Source organism: Miscanthus floridulus, chromosome 15 (assembly GCF_019320115.1).
Source record: "Miscanthus floridulus cultivar M001 chromosome 15, ASM1932011v1, whole genome shotgun sequence".
Taxonomy (NCBI): Eukaryota; Viridiplantae; Streptophyta; class Magnoliopsida; order Poales; family Poaceae; genus Miscanthus; species Miscanthus floridulus.
This window is the reverse complement of record NC_089594.1, coordinates 38,251,048-38,269,446: the sequence shown is the minus strand read 5'-3', so window position 1 is coordinate 38,269,446 and position 18,399 is coordinate 38,251,048. Positions and strand designations below refer to the sequence as shown.

The 18,399-nt window shown below is 42.6% G+C and overlaps 1 protein-coding gene across 1 annotated transcript; it reads left to right on the top strand.

The window, feature by feature from the left end:
- The first annotated feature begins 14,691 nt into the window (after positions 1-14,691).
- Positions 14,692-17,240, top strand: LOC136509236 (receptor-like protein 6). Its single transcript, XM_066504062.1, has one exon. It carries the CDS (start codon positions 14,824-14,826, stop codon positions 17,101-17,103), a length of 2,280 nt encoding a protein of 759 aa, XP_066360159.1. The 5' UTR covers positions 14,692-14,823; the 3' UTR covers positions 17,104-17,240.
- Positions 17,241-18,399: the final 1,159 nt, after the last annotated feature.

The window sequence follows — 18,399 nt, the reverse complement described above, 5'->3', positions numbered from 1 at the left end:
GGTTGCGTCAGGGACAACAGGGTTTCGCCGGGTAATCAGCGGAAGATAGAGAATAGTAAGTAAATAACAGCGTGTACATTACTCACAGCGGGGTTTGAGCAGAGAGTTTGCTCGAAAAGAAGCGCAGATGCTGTGTCATTGAAGTCACGCATCCTAGAGTTGATGGAGGGCGCCCCTCCGACGGGTGCCAGGATGTGAGCCTCCATGCGGAGGTGTAGTTCGCCGAGCCGGTTGGCGACGAAGTCCAGGCTTTCGGAGAGGAAGGCCTGGGATGGCTTGAAGACGGGTGGGACCCGCATCCTAGCTGGTGAGAGTGCGGGAAACTCTAGCGAGCCAAAGCGAATCGTATCGCCCGAGCCCACCATGGCGAGGGTGGCAGAAAAGTGGGCCATCCGATGACCAACTGTCAGTGCAGAATGTGACCAACTAGTAAATATTTGTAGTTTTGCCATACATTGTGATCGGAGATGGCCTAGCACTCAATGACATAGGGTTTATACTAGTTCAGGCAATGTGCCCTACGTCTAGTTTGGGTCGGTCAGTGACTTTATTCCTGAGCCCAGGTGCTCGAAGTTTGTAGTGGGGTTACAAACAAGAAGGAGAAAGATAGGGTGTACAAGAGGTTCGGTCGGCTTCGGTCGGAAGGGCCGAGAGCGACAGGAGCTATGCTATGAGCTAAGTGTTTAAGCGTGTGCTTGAGGTCCGAACCTAGCGGTTCTGTGGTTGTGGACTAGAGAACTTGGTTGGCCTAATGAACCTGAGAAAGCCTCTTCAAAGGGGGCCTCAGAGAGAAAAAAGCCTCTCCTTTGTTGGGTTTATAGATAAAGGGGATGGCTTTACAAGTGAGAGGGTGATGGTACATATGCTACTGAGCCTTGTTGCCCAAGCCGGCGGGTACAAGATAATGGTAGGTGCCTACAACACTGTTGATGTTACTGTAGAATGTCAGATGCATGTGGGAGGTTGCATTTGCTTTCTTTAGGAATGGTAGACGTCGGTACCTATAGATACTATTTGATGCCTAGAGGCATGTGAGGAGTGTCACCATGTTCCCCCCCCATACAATAAATCCTGGCGCCCACAACACTATCGATGCCCAGAGGCACGTGGGGGGCCTTACCGTACAGGAGTTTAATGGCGCCTACAATACTATAGAGGAAAATGTCGGCGCCTACAATACTATTTGTGTTAGGGTGGTTACAGAGTACTATTCCTATAGGTGCATAGGGTATGGTCCCTGGTATTGTGGTTTGACTTATGCGCCCTAGCTTGCTTTCTCTGTTCGTCCCTGGCTCCTTCCGAGCGGGCGTCCTCGGTCGAATGGCCCTAGTCGGCTCTGGTCGCGCCAGTCGGAGAAGAGCGGTGAGCTAGGTTTCTGCATACCCCGGTTGGAGACATAGGGTTGGAGTCATAAGTAGCGCTTGGGCTAGGCCTTCTGATCGGAGAGGCCGTCCGAAGGCGGCTGGAGTCCAAAGCGAGCGCTCCAGACGGAGAGGTGGGCCGAAGTAGTCAATGAGCGGGCACTGTTCCTCTTTGGCCAGACCTTCCGGTCGATGACTAGACCGCCCTCCCAGCCTATTGTCTTAGACCCTTGGGCCGGTCCACGAGTTGTGTGCTGCCTGCTTAGGCCGAGCCTTGGCGTGGAAGCTGGTCCCTGAGGGACCCCGGGTTTATGAACCCGACACTAGGAGACAAGAAGCTCATGAACAGCTCAAGCTTCGAGGCTAGCCGAAAAAAGGAAAACTTCAAGCAAAAGGGAAGGACCATCACAAGTCATCTACCCTTCATCATATGGTGACATCATGCTTCAATGACAAAGGAAACCTCCTAAAAGTTTTTCCTTGATTCTGGTAGGCACACAAATAAGAAACAAACATGTTTGAGTTACAGTTCTACTTGACCCAACCAGATTAACTCAATATGTTTAGTTTTTCAAGCTTGTTCCTAGCACCACTCTCTTGTGACCATAGTCTTAACCAAATAAACTAAAAAAATGCACATCCTATCTCGGGAAGCTGATAGTCATAATCATGTAAAGATTGATACATTATGCACAGATAAATAATCCTTCCATGGGTTAAGCAACTCAATCTTTTCTGCCAAATGAACTTAAATGCTACATTCATGCTCAACCTTCTGATCTTACCACCTAAGTTATAATTGAACAAAGCACAGAACATCAACTCCATCTTGTTCAATGTGCCTAAGGTTAGAGAAGAATAAGCAAAGTTTTGGCTCTATTAGTGTTTTTCCCACCAACAGAGCCCATGCACTTGATCTCTACCTTGTTTTATAGCAGGACACACTTCAAATAAAGTGTGGGGAAATCGGTTCCCCAATTTCTATAAGTGAAGGTCCTGAACCTATCAAACCAAAATCAAAACTCAAAACCAAGATAGGTTTGGCGAAAGAAGGTGACATCACCATTAGAGGCATCATCACATGAATCTTCGTCTCCAGAACAAACCGAGGTATTAATGAACTTCACAAGGAGAAGTCTGGTTCGAAGGACTTACAATACCAAACCCTCACTGAAAAGAGCTAGCTTGGGGGAGAAGCACCTCCATGTATCTAGGTAAGTATTCTTTCTTCTTTTATTTCAGATTTTAGTTTCTTTTCAATAGTTAAGAAAATGATGAATGAAACAAAATAAAAAATTATCTTTATAATAAATATATATAGTTACAGTAATAATATGTGAAAGGTGTGTGTCTAGTTTGCTTTAATTTTTGTTTTTAAGAGCTGAATAAATAAAGAGGACTCAGAATAATCTCTTAAATGGAAATGATGAATAGTTGTTCTATTGTAATTCTTTTCAAGTACCTAGTTTTCTGCCTTGAATTCTCCTGAGTTTTGGATAAGATTGTTTTGACATAAGGATTTACTCTGAACTTGAAACTTGTGGGTAGAATATGCTTGATCTAAGTCTAGGTAATTGACGGATATGATATGAGAAGGTCTGAACTGATGTTTATCTTGTTCCAAGTGACAATAAAGTTCTGGAGATTTATCTTTTGAAAAACATAAAAAATGCTACATAATGAGTTCCTGTATGACAAAGCTTGAATTCCCACCAGAGCCATACATGTTATTTAACCAAGGAAACTTCCACATATATGTTGCTTGCTTCTGCATTGAGTTTTGTCAAGCTTTATTGACCCTTATGAGAGGTTTGTCATGCCCTTAAAATCAAGATCACGTACACACCACCCACATATGCACTACTCCTATACTGCGGGTAGGCGCAAAAACATGCCTTCCATCTAGATCCACCCAAAAATGTTCTACTCCTACACTGGGGGTGAACACAAAAACATGTTTATTAGGTTTTCCATCCACCAAATCTATGCTCCAAATTCTTGTTGCTATCTCTCAAAAGTTTTGTTGCAGAAAAGAGGCATGGGCTATGCAAAAGTTATTCATAAAAAAAGGAAAGAAAAGAAAAAAAGAAGTATTGAAAAAAATGGACAAGTGTCCGAGATATCTAAAACAATGGGTACTTAGATGCCCGCCTGAAAAAAAAAGAGATGAATAAGCTAGCCCATGTTTTCTTGCAAAGTTGTTTTCCAAGTTTTAAAAGAGAGATAAGTTTTCAATGAGCAAAGTAGAATTAGGATTAGCCACCATATATATCCACCATATAGTCCACAAACATGCACATCTTGATTTGATTGTATGACTCAACTCTCTTTGGATTCATTGTTTGACTTTACAATATATGCATTGCAAGTATGCTCTAGCTTTCTCCCTACCTATGAACTCCACATAAAGCCTTAGTGGTAGGAAGAAAAAGGCATAACATTTTTATTGCCTTGGTGAGGATCCACAAATACCACATATATTGAGAGACTTGAGAGTGTCATACAATGGAATCTCTGAGTTTTATTTTGAAAACTTATAAAAACCCTAGAACAATGGTTGAACAAAGAACTTGAGACATAGTACTTGACTTGATCGTTGTATCTTTCAATTACTCAAGACCCAAGTGAAGGCTAAGAAGCCCCATGGTTGAAGGTAATATGGGTGAGTTTGAAAGTCCAATTAGTTTATTCTAATCCGGAGGAGAATTTTTTATTGAATGCATGTGTACTTTTGAGGAGTGAAAGCATTGTAGCAACTCCTGATCCATTACTAAGTTTGGCTTTGCTCAGGGACTAGCAAGGGGTAAGTGTGGGGGAACTTGTTGACAGTGGTTAATGTCAATCATAAACCATCAATATAACCTGCATATATGCTCAATTCCATCACCAAACATAGGTCTAGGGGTTTAAACTAATAAATTCCATAAGTTTTGGTGAATCTGTGTTTGTAGGAGGGTTTATCTAGAAACCCATCAAGGTAGAACTAAACATCAGATTTAATCGCAATTATCCACGACGAAAACAACACCAGAAGGTTCTAGAAGACTCTAGGAGGCAAACCACCGAAGCGGAGGCCGAGGGGCTGCTAGGTGGGGCTGGCCGGCCTGTGGGCCCCTTGGTCAGTCTCCCCTTCGAATGTCGGTTCTCCACCGCCTCCTAGATTACATCTATGCCATCCTTTTAAGTCGGTTCATCCAACGGTGATCGAGGGAGTTGACGTGGATCGATGATGTGGTGATTCCTTGCCCCTACTCAACCTCGATTCCTTGTCCCCTACTCCACCTCAACCTATATATAGCAGCCCCTACCCCCCTCCCTAGAGCCATCTTGGAAACCCTAATTCATATCTCTCATTCAGATCAACACACACCATGAGGATTAGATCTAGAGCTCTCCAATATAGTAGATTAGTAGCTCGAGAGTGAGGGTCGACTTGGGCTCATGCTCAAGTTCTGGATCTAGTCTTGGAGGCTCAGCAAAGCCTTATATCTTCACTTCTACATCTTGTAAGACTTGTTATCAATTTATCATATTTCTATCTACATGACTATGCTTACTTTTAATATGTATCTTGCTTAGTTGAGGTTATCATTACTTTTGTGTGTGGGTTCATAGAGCACTTAGCCTGCTAGTTTATCGATTGGGCTAAGTAGCCGAGCCTCATGTAAGCATGGCGCTTATACGATGCTCTACCTGTGAGTACACCCTATTCTCTGGTTGTGTGGTAGCAGCGGGTGGTGATAGTCCCGTCTATCCTTGGTAGCAGTGGGTGGTGACAGTCCCGTCACACCTGCTTTAGCTATGCTGGTATGTTGATTGGTAGACATTCCTCTATTACTCAGTAAGTCTTTACTCCATTGTTTCCCTATGATAAAATATAAATAACGATACATGGAATACTCCTGGTAAAATGCTATAATGGTATTCTGTGCGCTTACGGAATCCTTCATATTCTATTTGCGTTAACAAATACTAACACTCTCCATATCCTAGCACCTTAGATTGCTCAATTAGGATCTTTTGTAAGGTGCTTGAGAACTTAGATTGAGGGGTGAAGTCTTGGCTAGGCCGATTAGTTTAATTCAGCATTTGTTTCGGTTAGTTGGCATGATCTAGTTTTCAAAAAGGACTATTCATGCGCTCTAGTTTGCCATCACGACCTATCAACTGCGGCTAGCAACGACCCATGGATTCCATGATGGCAAGAGTCGCGCCATTGTTGGGCCATCCTCGTCATGCCATTCTGTCGAGCCTTGTTGCCTGGACTGCCATGGCATCTCCGTCTTTCACCACAGCACCATGAGCCACATGGCCATGACACTGCTGAGCACCACCCTCGTCGCACCAAGCCACACAGTGGGCTAGCATGTGGGTATGGCATGCCGGGTTGGCGTGAGCAGCGACAATGCGGTGGGCTGGCATAGCAACTCGCGGACCGCGGCGAGGACGCCACCGATTTCATTGTGCTACTGTAGGAGGTAAACCACAATGGCTACATGCCTAGGGCGGTGGAGAAGGGGCAGCAGATCCAAGGACCACATTGTGCTCGCCGTGGCGGTCATCGTGTAGGTGGGGAAGGAGTGCTAGAGGTAGAAGATGACCATAGAGGGTGGTTTTTATAAAATTTTGTCCTAGTCAACGTCCTCTAAAGGGGTATGGACCTCCAGTGCACAACTTAAGAAGTTTAAGGAGACAAATTTTGATTTTAAGAGTTTGTGGACCTAAGTCGCATATGGCTATGAGTTTAAGGGCCACCAGTGTATTTAACTCTTTTTCCTTTATGGAAAAAAGCTTGGCTGTGTTCGGTTGCAACCACAGCTACTACTGCTACAGTAACATGTGAGTGGAGAAAAAGCCACAGCCATAGTTGTTGGCTTGCTGCTTCAACAACTTCTCCTCTCACATGTTACTATACTAGCAGCGGCTGTAGCTGTAGCCAAACACATCCTTGTTTCCGAGCAACCACGATTTGGAGAACAACACGCACACAGAAAAAAGACAAAAGAATAGAGAAGAGCTCACCTGCTGTCACCACCAGAAATGAAAGAGGTCACCATTGTCGCTACCGCTGTTATGATTTCGAGGTTATGTTGCTAGGTTTTTGGATGGGGTTCCATCTTCCAAGGCTGCGGGCTTAGGGGGAGGGGGAGCTTTCAGGGAGGCCATCGGACCGGCGGTGGTGATGAACGAGATGACAACAGAGGTTAGGTGCTTACATAGAATGAGTAATGAACTTAATCATGACTTCTAAAGTTTGACTATAAGGACATATTATTAGTAAGCTTTCGCAAAAGATAAAAGAGCCAGCATACAAAAAGCCCTCTGCATATCCTTTGAGAGTTGGGAGACTACTTCCACCCTAGTTGTGTAAGTCTTGTTGAGTACACTTTAGTACTCAGGATTTTATTCTCCCTTTGCAGGTTACAGGATTTTATTCTCACTTTAGTACTCTGGATTTTATTCTCCCTCTGCATATTGATCCCACATGTCAAAGATGAAGAATAGTCCCCTCCTATTTTATAAAAAATGAAGAATAGAGAGGAAAGGTGGACCCCACATGTTGGGTCCATGTCTAACGCATAGTCAACGGGCCACGTCAGTGTATAGAGTGGGTTAGGCCCAATTAAATTTAGGGTCCAGAATGAAACCACTGACCAAGTTTAGGGACTGATGGTGATCATCTTGTAAGTTTATGGACTAGGATGACACTATTGGCTAAGTCTAGAGACACAAATATCAGTTTGAAAATTTAGGGTGCTGAATGACACCATCGGCCAAGTTCAGGACCGATGATGAATTCACTCTACGGTCTAACCATGTGTGGTGGGTACCATTGCTTCACTAGTGGCAAAGTCAGGAATTGGATCCAGCTAAAGAAGCCAGCTAGTCGTGTTGATACAACTAGTAGAGTGTGAGCAGCTCTCCTAAAGATGTCTCCGCCACCGGTAGCCGGCCCAAGAAGGCGAGGCCCAGAAGGCCCAACCCTCGGTACACTGGAGAAGAATGGGCCAAGTGAGTGGTGCTTGCATGCGCGTGCCGGGGCGCTCTGCCATTATATTCTTAAGAAGAGGAGAGAGTATGAGACAGGCATCGAATTGTAAACCTGAATCCGTTGTTCTAAACTAAGTACTCGTCCTTTGTCACCTGTTCTTCTTCCTCCTCCCGCCGTGCTCTCCAATCCTCTCCCGATTCCTCCCAATCCCTCTATACTATCCCTCACATAGGGTTAACTCAATGCTGATCCATCTTCTCACGCACAGGAGACAATTGTGTGCCATGTGATACATCATATACACATATGCATAGTTCCATCAACTGGAACCAGTGAACCTGGCAACCCCGGATGAGCCAAGGTTGACTGACTTCTTAGCTTGCTCATGACGTTGAACAACCTAAGAAGCTGCCATGGACGCTGGTAGCAACGCGACACAAGAACAATCCTCGTGGGCGCCCAACGCGAGAAACAGTGCTAAGCATTGACAATGAGGACCGAGACGGCGCACGAGATGCTATTGTTCAGTCAGTCAAGCTTGGCTCCATCCTGCTTGGTAGGTAAGTAGTCAGTCAACCTTGGCTCCATCCGGGGTTGGCGCCAGGTTCACTGGTTCCAGCAGCTATAGTTAGCGCACGACGAATCAGTCCAGACAACAGTAAAAAATGATAATTGAAGATGTCAGACGCTTCCTTAAGTACGAAGGCTCCTCAGACAAATAAAATAAGGACCAAGGATAAACCAGAAGGCTCCTTTCGCACTATAAAGCGAGACATCGGACGCATTCATGAGCCATCGGACCAAAGACCACCAGCACCCTCACCACGAACTCATCCACTGAAGACTCCACTCCACCATCTCTCCACTCACACATACACTATAAAGACTACGATCTTAGGAGTTATCTGAGTTCGTCCACCTTTAGTACTAATATTCCACTTACTTAGTAGCCACTCCACCGTTGTAGATTAGAGAATAAAGAAAGTCTCCATGATCTTTCTGTGCTGGTAAGGTAGTCCCTAAGATTTGTGCTAAGTGTTTGGGGTTTCGCGAAAGGGAAAGTTGTATGTAAGCTTGCCATGTGGAAATGAATTAAGCTTTTCTGTTTTAATCCCTGCCTTTCTTTAAGCTCGTTCATATAGGGCAATGTCTCTATGCCAGGGACCCTAGAGGAGAAACCTCTGCGTTGTGTTGTTCTCGTGTTAGCCCTGATAGCGGCGTTTGTAGAGAACCCTGTGTGCGCAGATAAGTGTTCCCTTCGGGTGGAACTGTCTGGGGAGACGATAGAGCCTGAGTTCTATGTGTACGTGGCTGAGGATAGCGAGAGAGAAGACCGGGTTAGCCTGGTTCTGAAGCGAGCTAGTGATGCATACGGTGAGTACCGAGTAGGACTGACACAAGCATAGTCGCACGACCGGCTGAAACGTTGGTCTCGCCAGCCTGTAAAAGATCCTGAGAAATATTAATCCACATATTCACTAATCGCACGCATAACTAATCACTCACGCATCCTACATCCATAAAGTAAAACAAGTGCTCTAAATAGTTATGCCGCATAGTGCTTGAATAGTGAAGGGTTTGAGTGCCCGAACCACTCCCGGTGAGTGCTCGTGCAGCGTTCATATTCTGAATTTAAATAGTAGCGAATATTTTAAATAGTGCCACGAATTTAAATAGTGAACACCGAATTTAAATAGTGATGTAAATAGTAACTCGTAAAATTTAAATTTGAATTCTAAATCCGAGTCGGTTTCCCCGCGTTTGCCGGTAGCAGCAAATCTGTTCCTACGCCAAAGATTTAATTAGCCACTTGCCCAGGGGGACGGTCTGACGACACGGAGTGGAGCATCCGCGGCGCAGAGGATGACAGGCTGGTCGCCGGCGTTCCTTCTCCTCCTCACGCTGACGCTGATCCTCTTAGCGACGGAGGTGTCTACCATAGCGTTCGCAAAGCGTCCGGTACGAGTCTCAAGATGGTTGTCCTCTTGCACTATGGCTTTACTCCCGGTGGGAAACCCCCTCTAGTCCTGGTTCCTCACCCGTGAGCAAGCATCCGGAACTAAAGGGGGTCCTTTAGTCCCGGGTCAGGAACCGGGACTAAAGGGGGACCTTTAGTCCCGGTGGATAACACCAACCGGGACTAAAGGTGCCTCCTGACATGCCACGAGGGTGCCCACCCTTTAGTCCCGGTTGGTAACCCCAACCGGGACTAAAGGTTTTTTTCCTTTTTTTTTGTTTCTATTTCTATTTTCCTTTTTTTTCTATTTTCACGCTGCTACCAGGTTTTTTTGTTTCTATTTCTATTTTCTTTTTTTTTCTATTTTTAATTGATGATTCGTTTTGGTTTTTGAATACGCATTCTACGCTGCTAGAATATACGTACGTTTATAATGTTCAACATTTTATATAAACTATAGTACGAAGGACCTTTAGTCAACGATCAGTGGTACAATCCTGTTAAGTTCGTGCTGCTTGGTTCGAGAGCTGAGCTTTTAAGTTAGCTTTCACTCTTCTGAGCAAGCGAGGTGGTGCTAATAGGTGGGACTGGCCAGCAATTCCAGCATATTGCGTACTGGGCCGGCCCATCGAGGCTCCTGTAAACGCCCGGGACTAAAAGACCTTTACTCCCGGCTGATAATACCAGCCGGGACTAAAGGTATACCTTTAGTCCCGGCTCGTAATACCAGCCGGGACTAATTGATTTGGTTGTGTTCAGTTGCATCGGACCAGCCGGGACTAAAGGTCTTCGTTTTCAGTGTCAGCAATAAATGCAAGCAGGTAAATGCAAGCAGGTAAATGCAAGCCGGGACTAAAGCTCGTAAATGCAAGTAGGTACAAGTAAAGCACCGGGACTAAAAGTTCAGTGCTGGTCATCAGCTCGTAAATGCAAGAAGGTACAAGTAAAGCACCGGGACTAAAAGTTCAGTGCTGATCATCAGCTCATAAAGCACGGCAATAAATGCACTAAAACTTACTTGTTTCAAAAGACTGCTTAGAGCTTTAGAGCTGTCCCTAGTAAAGTGCCGGTTGCATTCATAAAGCACGGCAATAAGTGCCGGTTGCATTTATGGTCATCAGCTCATAATGCAAGAAGGTACAAGTAAAGCACCGGGAGTAGAGCTTTAAAGCTTAGAGTTTAGAGCTTAGAGCTTAGAGCATGGCAATAAATGTAACCGGGACAGCACGCTGTCAGTCCCGGCTCAAAAGACTGCCGGTTACAGTTTCAAGCTTTAGTCCCGGTTGGTGTTACCAACCGGGACTAAAGGGTCCTTTAGTCTGGGTTGATGTTACCAACCGGGACTAAAGGTTGGAGGACTTTTAGTCCCGGTTGGTGGCTCCAATCGGAAGTAAAGGTCCACTGCCACTGTGCCGAGCGCAGTAGCTGTTGGGCAGGGACCTTTAGTACCGGTTGAAGACACCAACCGGGACTAAAGGTTTCTCTAGTCCCGGGCGCAAAAAATGCCGGGACTAAAGCTAAATTTCAAAGTGGATCAAAAGTCGTTTCTCTACTAGTGTCTCCATTGAAATTAAGAGGAGGTTTTATTAGTTCACTAGCACTTAGTACGTTGGAATAAGCCAATAATTCTCAGAAATGCAAACATCGAGAGGTAGACATACGTGGTTGTTGTTTGCCAGTTATTATCTCTCCCTCTCTCTCTATATGTGTGTCTCGACGACTGTCGAGGGAATTATGAACCCCAAAAGAGGAATCATTTTCATTGGGGAAAATGTAGTTTGATCTTCCTGTAATGTATTTGATCGTGTTTTGGTATTTCAGTACAATGGATCATGTAATGTATTGGAAATTTATAATAAAAATTGAAGTGCCAATCATTAAAGTAATACAAAAAATCTTGTCTATTGTCCATCCTGAACCCATACTGCAAACATATGAAAACGAATAATGTTGAAGAGTTCACGGTTTTGTTATGGCAAGCAGAATATATGATGTAGTCCAGAAACGCAAAAATTGATAAAAGAGAGAAGACTACTGTAGATGTTGCGCACAAAATTCTTTCTGTACGTTTTCATGGCAAACATGACTAAAAATTACCCAAGAATAAAACAAGTCATATAACAATGCCCTGCCCTTATGTAGCCTTCCTTGGTCGATTAGTTAGTTCTTTTAATACGGTTCAAAGCCTGGTTGTCATGGTATCCTAAAGCCCTCCTATATACAGCTTGTTCGGTTGGCTGGTTCATATCGTTGCTGGTTCGTGAAGAAGTACTGCTGGCTGGTTCGTGTGAGAGAAAAATACTCTTCCGGCTAAAAATTTACGATCGTTTACGACAAGCCACAGCCAAACGAACAGACTGACTAAAAAAAAAACTTCTTTAGGGGTGGTTAAATTGGGTTTTCAGGGGCAGTTAGCTCAACCGCAGCTATTCCACCGATTGTAAAAATAAGCGATTTTCAGAGACGGTTTTAAGCGATTTTCAGAGGCGGTTTTAAAACCGCCTCTAAAAATCAATTTTCAGATGCGGTTGACTTAGAGACGGTTGACTTATTTTTTTAAAATCATTGAGAGTCTAATAAAAATAAGAAAAAAAATTCTAATGTAGCCCAGATTTATTGAAGCAGCTGACTTATTTTTTTAAAATCATTTAGAGTCTAATAAAAATAAGAAAAAAAATTTCTAGTGTAGCCCGGATTTATTTTTCACTTGTTTTGAATAAGTGCCGACACCCCCCACAACCTCTCCATCACACGATCCCTCCCCTACCACCGCATCACACAGTCACATGTGTCTAGTTTTACGATGTTGTCTAACTATATTAATATGTACAAATCTTGTAATCAATATTTTCACTCATAAACAATCTTAAATAAAAAAAACCTTCAACTACAAAGTTTCAGATCTCATAGAGCACTACAACTTTGATATAGAATATTTCTCCATCCAAGGTCATTTAAAAAATTCAAAATTTTTGGAAATCAAAATCTGAGACTTAATTTATATATTTGGAACCCTAAATGATCTCAAACAAAAATTTTATCAACTATAAAGTTTTAGATCTCGTGAAGCTCTACAATTTTCATATAAATTTTGTCTTCATCCGACTTCAGTTAAAAAAGGTATGAATTTATTTATGTTGCGGCTATTTTTAAGGTTAGTCAACCATCTCTGAAAATCGATTTTTAGTTGCGGTTGTCTTAAGAGAACTGCCTCTGAAAATCACTTATTTTCAGAGACGGTTGATATAAGCAACCGTTCTTAAAAATAATATTTTCAGAAGCGGTTCTCTTAATGGAACCTGTCGGGGACCAATATTATGGTACTCAAAGAGGAGCTAATGACTATCAATATTGATTCGTCCGCGCGATCAAAGTGTGGGTTGATCCCCAAGAATCCCTCACATAGGGCGACGAACGCCGCCATGTGTTGGATTCCATTGAGGTTGAGGTGTTGTAGCTCTATCTTGTAATAGTGCAGCAGTCCTCGAAGGAAAAATCTAGGGGCATATACATCTCTTACACATTTTTTCTATAATCTACTGTATATCTATAACTCTAATAAGCCAATCCCCACTCTATCTCTTCATTACAATCCTTTTATACCAGCTATCCAAGTGATCCCTTATTAATTACAAAAATTATCCACATCGTCTTAATTATGTGCAATATTTTTTATATTTAATCTATCAACACACAAGTCATCTATATATGCTATCTATTACATCATCCTATCCTTATGTGATATAATATTCTATTAGTTTTTCCATTAGTTTCCTGAGTTTTACTAGATCTGATATAGTAAACTAACATGCAAACCAATCTCATATATATATATATATATATATATATATATATATATATATATATATATATATATATATATATATATATATATATATATGCACACAATTGCTAGGGTACCATATGATAATGATATAATAAATAAAGCTAATTGCCATTAGATGTTCTATCTCTTCATATAAGGTGTCCATATCATCCTCCACTAAGTGTCCATTAACTTGCAATCCTTTCATATTATGTATCCATGTCATCCCTTATTAATTATAAACATTATCCAAATTATCTCAATTTTGTGCAATACTTTTAATCTTAATCTATCAGTGTACAAGTCATATATATATATGCTGTTTAATTTGTTTCATCATTCTATCTTTCCAAAATGTGATCTAATATTCTATTGGCTTTTCTTCCATTAGCTTGATCTGATGCAATAAAATAACATGCAAACCAAATTCATATACATACACACACAATAGTCATGACACCATACAGTAATGCTATATATATAACAAATTTATTTTTAAGAAAGCCCCATGGCAACACGCAGCATATTTTTCTAGTATCTTATAAAAACAAATTCCACTAGCTTTCAATTTCAAAAAGCAAACTATCCACGTAATCCCCATAAAATGCCTCATTATCCCTCTACTAATTTTTAATGGCAACATACAACCCATCTACATTATCAGCTACTAAATATATACCACATCCTCCATCGACTAACTTTCAATCATTATCCCTGTACAAGTTTTTTAATGTCAACATCCAACTCATCCACATTATCAGCCACTAAATATATACCACATCATCCATCCACAAACTTTCAATCTCTTCATGCAAACTATCGACGTCATCCTTCACTAAGTGCAAATTGCTATTTTCAATCTACCAAAAAATAAAAGGCAACCACATCATGATATTCTTTTTGCAGTTCCTTCATCTTACAATTCAATCTAATATTCTATTAGTTTTTCTATTGGATTCTTTCGTAAGCATGTCCAATCTCGACCATTTTCTAGTTAGATACTAAATTCATTCTCAGTTACATGGACAACTATGGATGGACATGACTCATGACTTGGTTACTTGACAATTTGCATTGCTACATGTGTGAAATATAGTGTAGGTAAATAACTCTATATATACTACGTAAACAAAGCAATGTTCCTCCATCAGTGATCTGCGTCACCTCCGACCATTTTTAACCATGCTGCTTATTCTCCTACAGATCCACACTATATACACACTTGCCCACAGTTCTTAAGGCGTCGCCTAGGCGTCCAGGCGTGCCCACCTCGCCGTGGAAACAATGGCGCCTTGCCCCCTAGGCGTCGCCTAGGCGCCGCCCAGGCGTCCAGGCATACCAAGCACTCGCCTGGACGCCTCACCGCCTTAAAAACTATGCACTTGCCGTGTCGACAAGCACCAACTCGTTGTCCACACCACCGGTTCCCTGTCTGCTAGAGCAGGCTTCCTCGCTCCTCCGTCTGAAGAAATCCTTCAACACAACTGGCGGCGATTGGACCACCTTTCAGTCATGGGTCGCCAGCACAGATTGCTGCAGCTGGGATGGCGTCCGGTGTGGCAGGGCAGACGGCCATGTAACCTCCCTCGACTTGGGTGGCCGTCAGCTGCAAGCCAGCGGTCTCGATCCAGCACTATTCAGCCTAAGCTCACTCAATCATCTCGACCTCTCCGGCAACGACTTCAGCATGGCCCATCTCCCTCCCACTGGCTTTGAGCAGCTCATCGAGCTAAGCTACCTCGACCTCTCTGATACCAACTTGGCTGGTTCTGTGCCACCTGGCATCGGTCGCCTCAAGAACCTGGTTTATCTTGATCTCTCCACAAGCTTCTATATTGTTGATTTTGACAATGAAAACAGTGTCATGTACTACGACTCAGATTCCATTTGGCAGCTTTCAGCGCCAAACTTGGACAATTTGCTTGCTGAGCTCACAAACCTGGAGGAGCTCCATTTGGGCATGGTGAATCTGTCCGGCAACGGACCACACTGGTGCAACCATTTGGCCAGATTCACTCCTAACCTTCAGGTTCTTAGCTTACCTTACTGTTTGCTGTCAGGTTCCATATGTAAGTCAATCTCGGCCTTGCAGTCTCTGAGAGTTATCGAACTTCATTATAATCACTTGTCTGGTTCAGTGCCAGAGTTCTTGGCTGGCTTCTCCAACCTAACAATTCTTCAGCTTTCAACAAATAAGTTTGAAGGATGGTTCCCTCCCATCATCTTCCAACACAAGAAGTTACAAACAGTTGACCTCTCTGCAAATCTTGAGATCCATGGTGTTCTGCCAACTTTCACGCAGGGCAGCAGCTTGCAGAATCTGTTTGTCGACAACACAAACTTCTCTGGGACAATACCAAGTTCCATAAGAAATCTCAAATCTCTAAAGATGTTGGGCCTTGGTGCACGTGGCTTTTCTGGAGTATTGCCCTCTTCGATAGGTGAGCTTAAATCCTTGGAGTTGCTTGAGGTGTCTGGGTTACATTTAGTGGGATCCATGCCGCCGTGGATCTCAAACTTGACTGCTCTATCTGTTCTCCAGTTCTCTCACTGTGGATTATCAGGACAAGTACCTTCTTGGATCGGAAACCTAAGGGAATTGACAAAATTAGCATTGTACAGTTGCAACTTTTATGGGAAGATACCTCCACAGATCTCAAATTTGACCAGATTACAAACCCTCCTGCTGCAGTCAAATACTTTTCTAGGCACAGTGCGACTATCTGCGTTCTCAAAAATGCAAAATCTAACTGCCTTAGATCTCTCAAACAATGAACTGCATGTGGTAGAAGAAAATAGTTCTTTACCTGTGCCCTTTCCCAAACTCGAATTCTTACATTTAGCATCTTGCAGAATGTCTAGCTTCCCCAGCATCTTGAGGCATCTAGAAGGCGTCATTGGTCTTGACCTCTCTGATAACCAAATCGATGGGGCAATACCCCAGTGGGCATGGGAGACATGGAATGGATCAAACATGATCCTCCTGAATGTATCACATAATATGTTTACAAGCATTGGCTCTGAAGAACCTTTGCTTCCAGTTCAAGTAGAATATTTCGACCTCAGTTTCAATAATTTCAAAGGGCCCCTACCTATAACACGAGGTGGCAGTGTCTCGCTTGACTACTCGAGCAATCTGTTCTCATCAATGCCTTTCGATTTATTTACTTACCTCAATGGCACTCCCTTTTTCAAGGCCTCTAGAAATAGGCTCTCTAACAATATTCCACCATCAATTTGTGGTGCAGTTAGGAGTCTACAAGTCATTGATCTCTCTTATAACAACATAAGTGGTTCAATCCCATCTTGTTTAATGGAGGATGTCAGTGCATTGCAAGTATTAAGTCTAAGAGAAAATAAACTTGCTGGAGAGTTACCTAATAACATTAGCAAAGGCTGTGCACTTGAAGTGTTAGATTTAAGTGGCAACTGGATTGAAGGGAAAATACCCAGATCTCTAGTTGCTTGCAGGATTCTAGAGCTCCTTGACATCGGAAGCAATCAGATTAGTGACACCTTCCCTTGTTGGATGAGTTCACTTCCCAAATTTCAAGTTCTTGTCCTCAAATCCAACAAGTTCACTGGAAAGTTACTGGATCCATCATACAATACCGAAGAAGGAAACAAATGTGAATTTACAGAACTGCGAATTGCTGATATTGCCTCAAACAACTTCAGTGGCACTCTTCCAGTAGGATGGGTTATGATGCTAAAGTCTATGATGACCAGGTCTGACAACGAGACATTAGTCATGCAAAATCAATACTATCATGGGGAAACATACCAGTTCACAGCTTCAATAACATACAAAGGGAATTCTGTAACCATCACGAAGATATTGAGAACCCTTGTGCTGATTGATATCTCAGACAATGCATTCTGTGGTACTATCCCTGAGACCATTGGGGATCTTGTGCTCCTTCACGGGCTCAGCATGTCTCAATTCCAGCTCAATTTGGCAATCTGAAGAACCTTGAAACATTGGACCTCTCCTCAAATCAGTTATATGGGGAAATTCCACAGGAGCTAGCATCACTAAACTTCCTATCGACATTAAATCTATCCTACAACATGTTGTCTGGACGGATACCACAGTCATCTCAGTTCTCCACATTTTCCAATAGCTCTTTTCTTGGGAACACTGGTTTGTGTGGACCTCCAATGTCCAATCAATGCATAAACCAAACCGAAACAAGCTTACCATATGCTTCAGAGAAAAATCCTGCAGATGTACTGCTTTTCATGTTCACTGCTTTGGGATTTGGCATCTGCTTTTCAATTACCATTATAGTGGTATGTGGAAGACAAAGATGGAAGCAATCTTGACTCTTGACACCTCTTATTGGTGTGCGTACACATTGCTCCAAAACTTTGTATGTGGAGATCACTCATATTTCCCTGCAATTCTGGAAATATGTCATCAAAATAGATGCGGAAGTAAACAATGAAAAAAGTTACAGTCATAGTGATATGGGGAAGCCACAGCCAAAACTGAAACCAGACCTTGAGTCTTGATAGAGCTGTTGTATTGAGTCCTATCCATAGTTTGTATGTGAAGATCAAACCTTCTATCTTACATATATGGAGTAGCCAAAAACAATTAAGCCTATGCTGTAATTTATGCTTTTTAGGCCTGTGTAATTTGAGCAATAAAATGGATTCTACCATATCCATAAGAATATTTTATAATTCTAGCCTGTGCTGTTCTTTCTGTGATGTGTCAAGCTCTTATTTATAACCATGGAAAATCATAATTTTGGTGACAGGTTAGTTGGGGGATGACCAAACAAACAGAGGATAGTAATTGAACAGCTTTCTACAGTATTAATTATTGAAATGTAAATAAATATTGACGACTGTTGGCTTGACATCGCGGCCTTGAACGACAATGACTTAGGAGCAGAATAAGCATATGAAAATATGATCTCATTCATATCTCTAAAAAACAGACCATTGCAGCTAGGAAACTAGTAGCAAATCCTACAAATGTGCAATCTATAAGACCAAGCTCAACGAATTATCAGTACGAACCATAAGCCCATGCAGCATATAGAAGAAATCTGGATAGAGCTGATCAGTAACATCACTTGTTCCGAACTTTCATTAATATCGATTTACTCCTCATATCCTTTGAAAACGCCAATAGCACTGCGAACTTATTATCATCAGAAAAGATCTTAGAAGCACCCAGCCTGTTCAGAGATCCCACTGTTCGAACCCAGCTCATGCCCACCCATGCCTTCACAGATTCAGTGTGCATCGT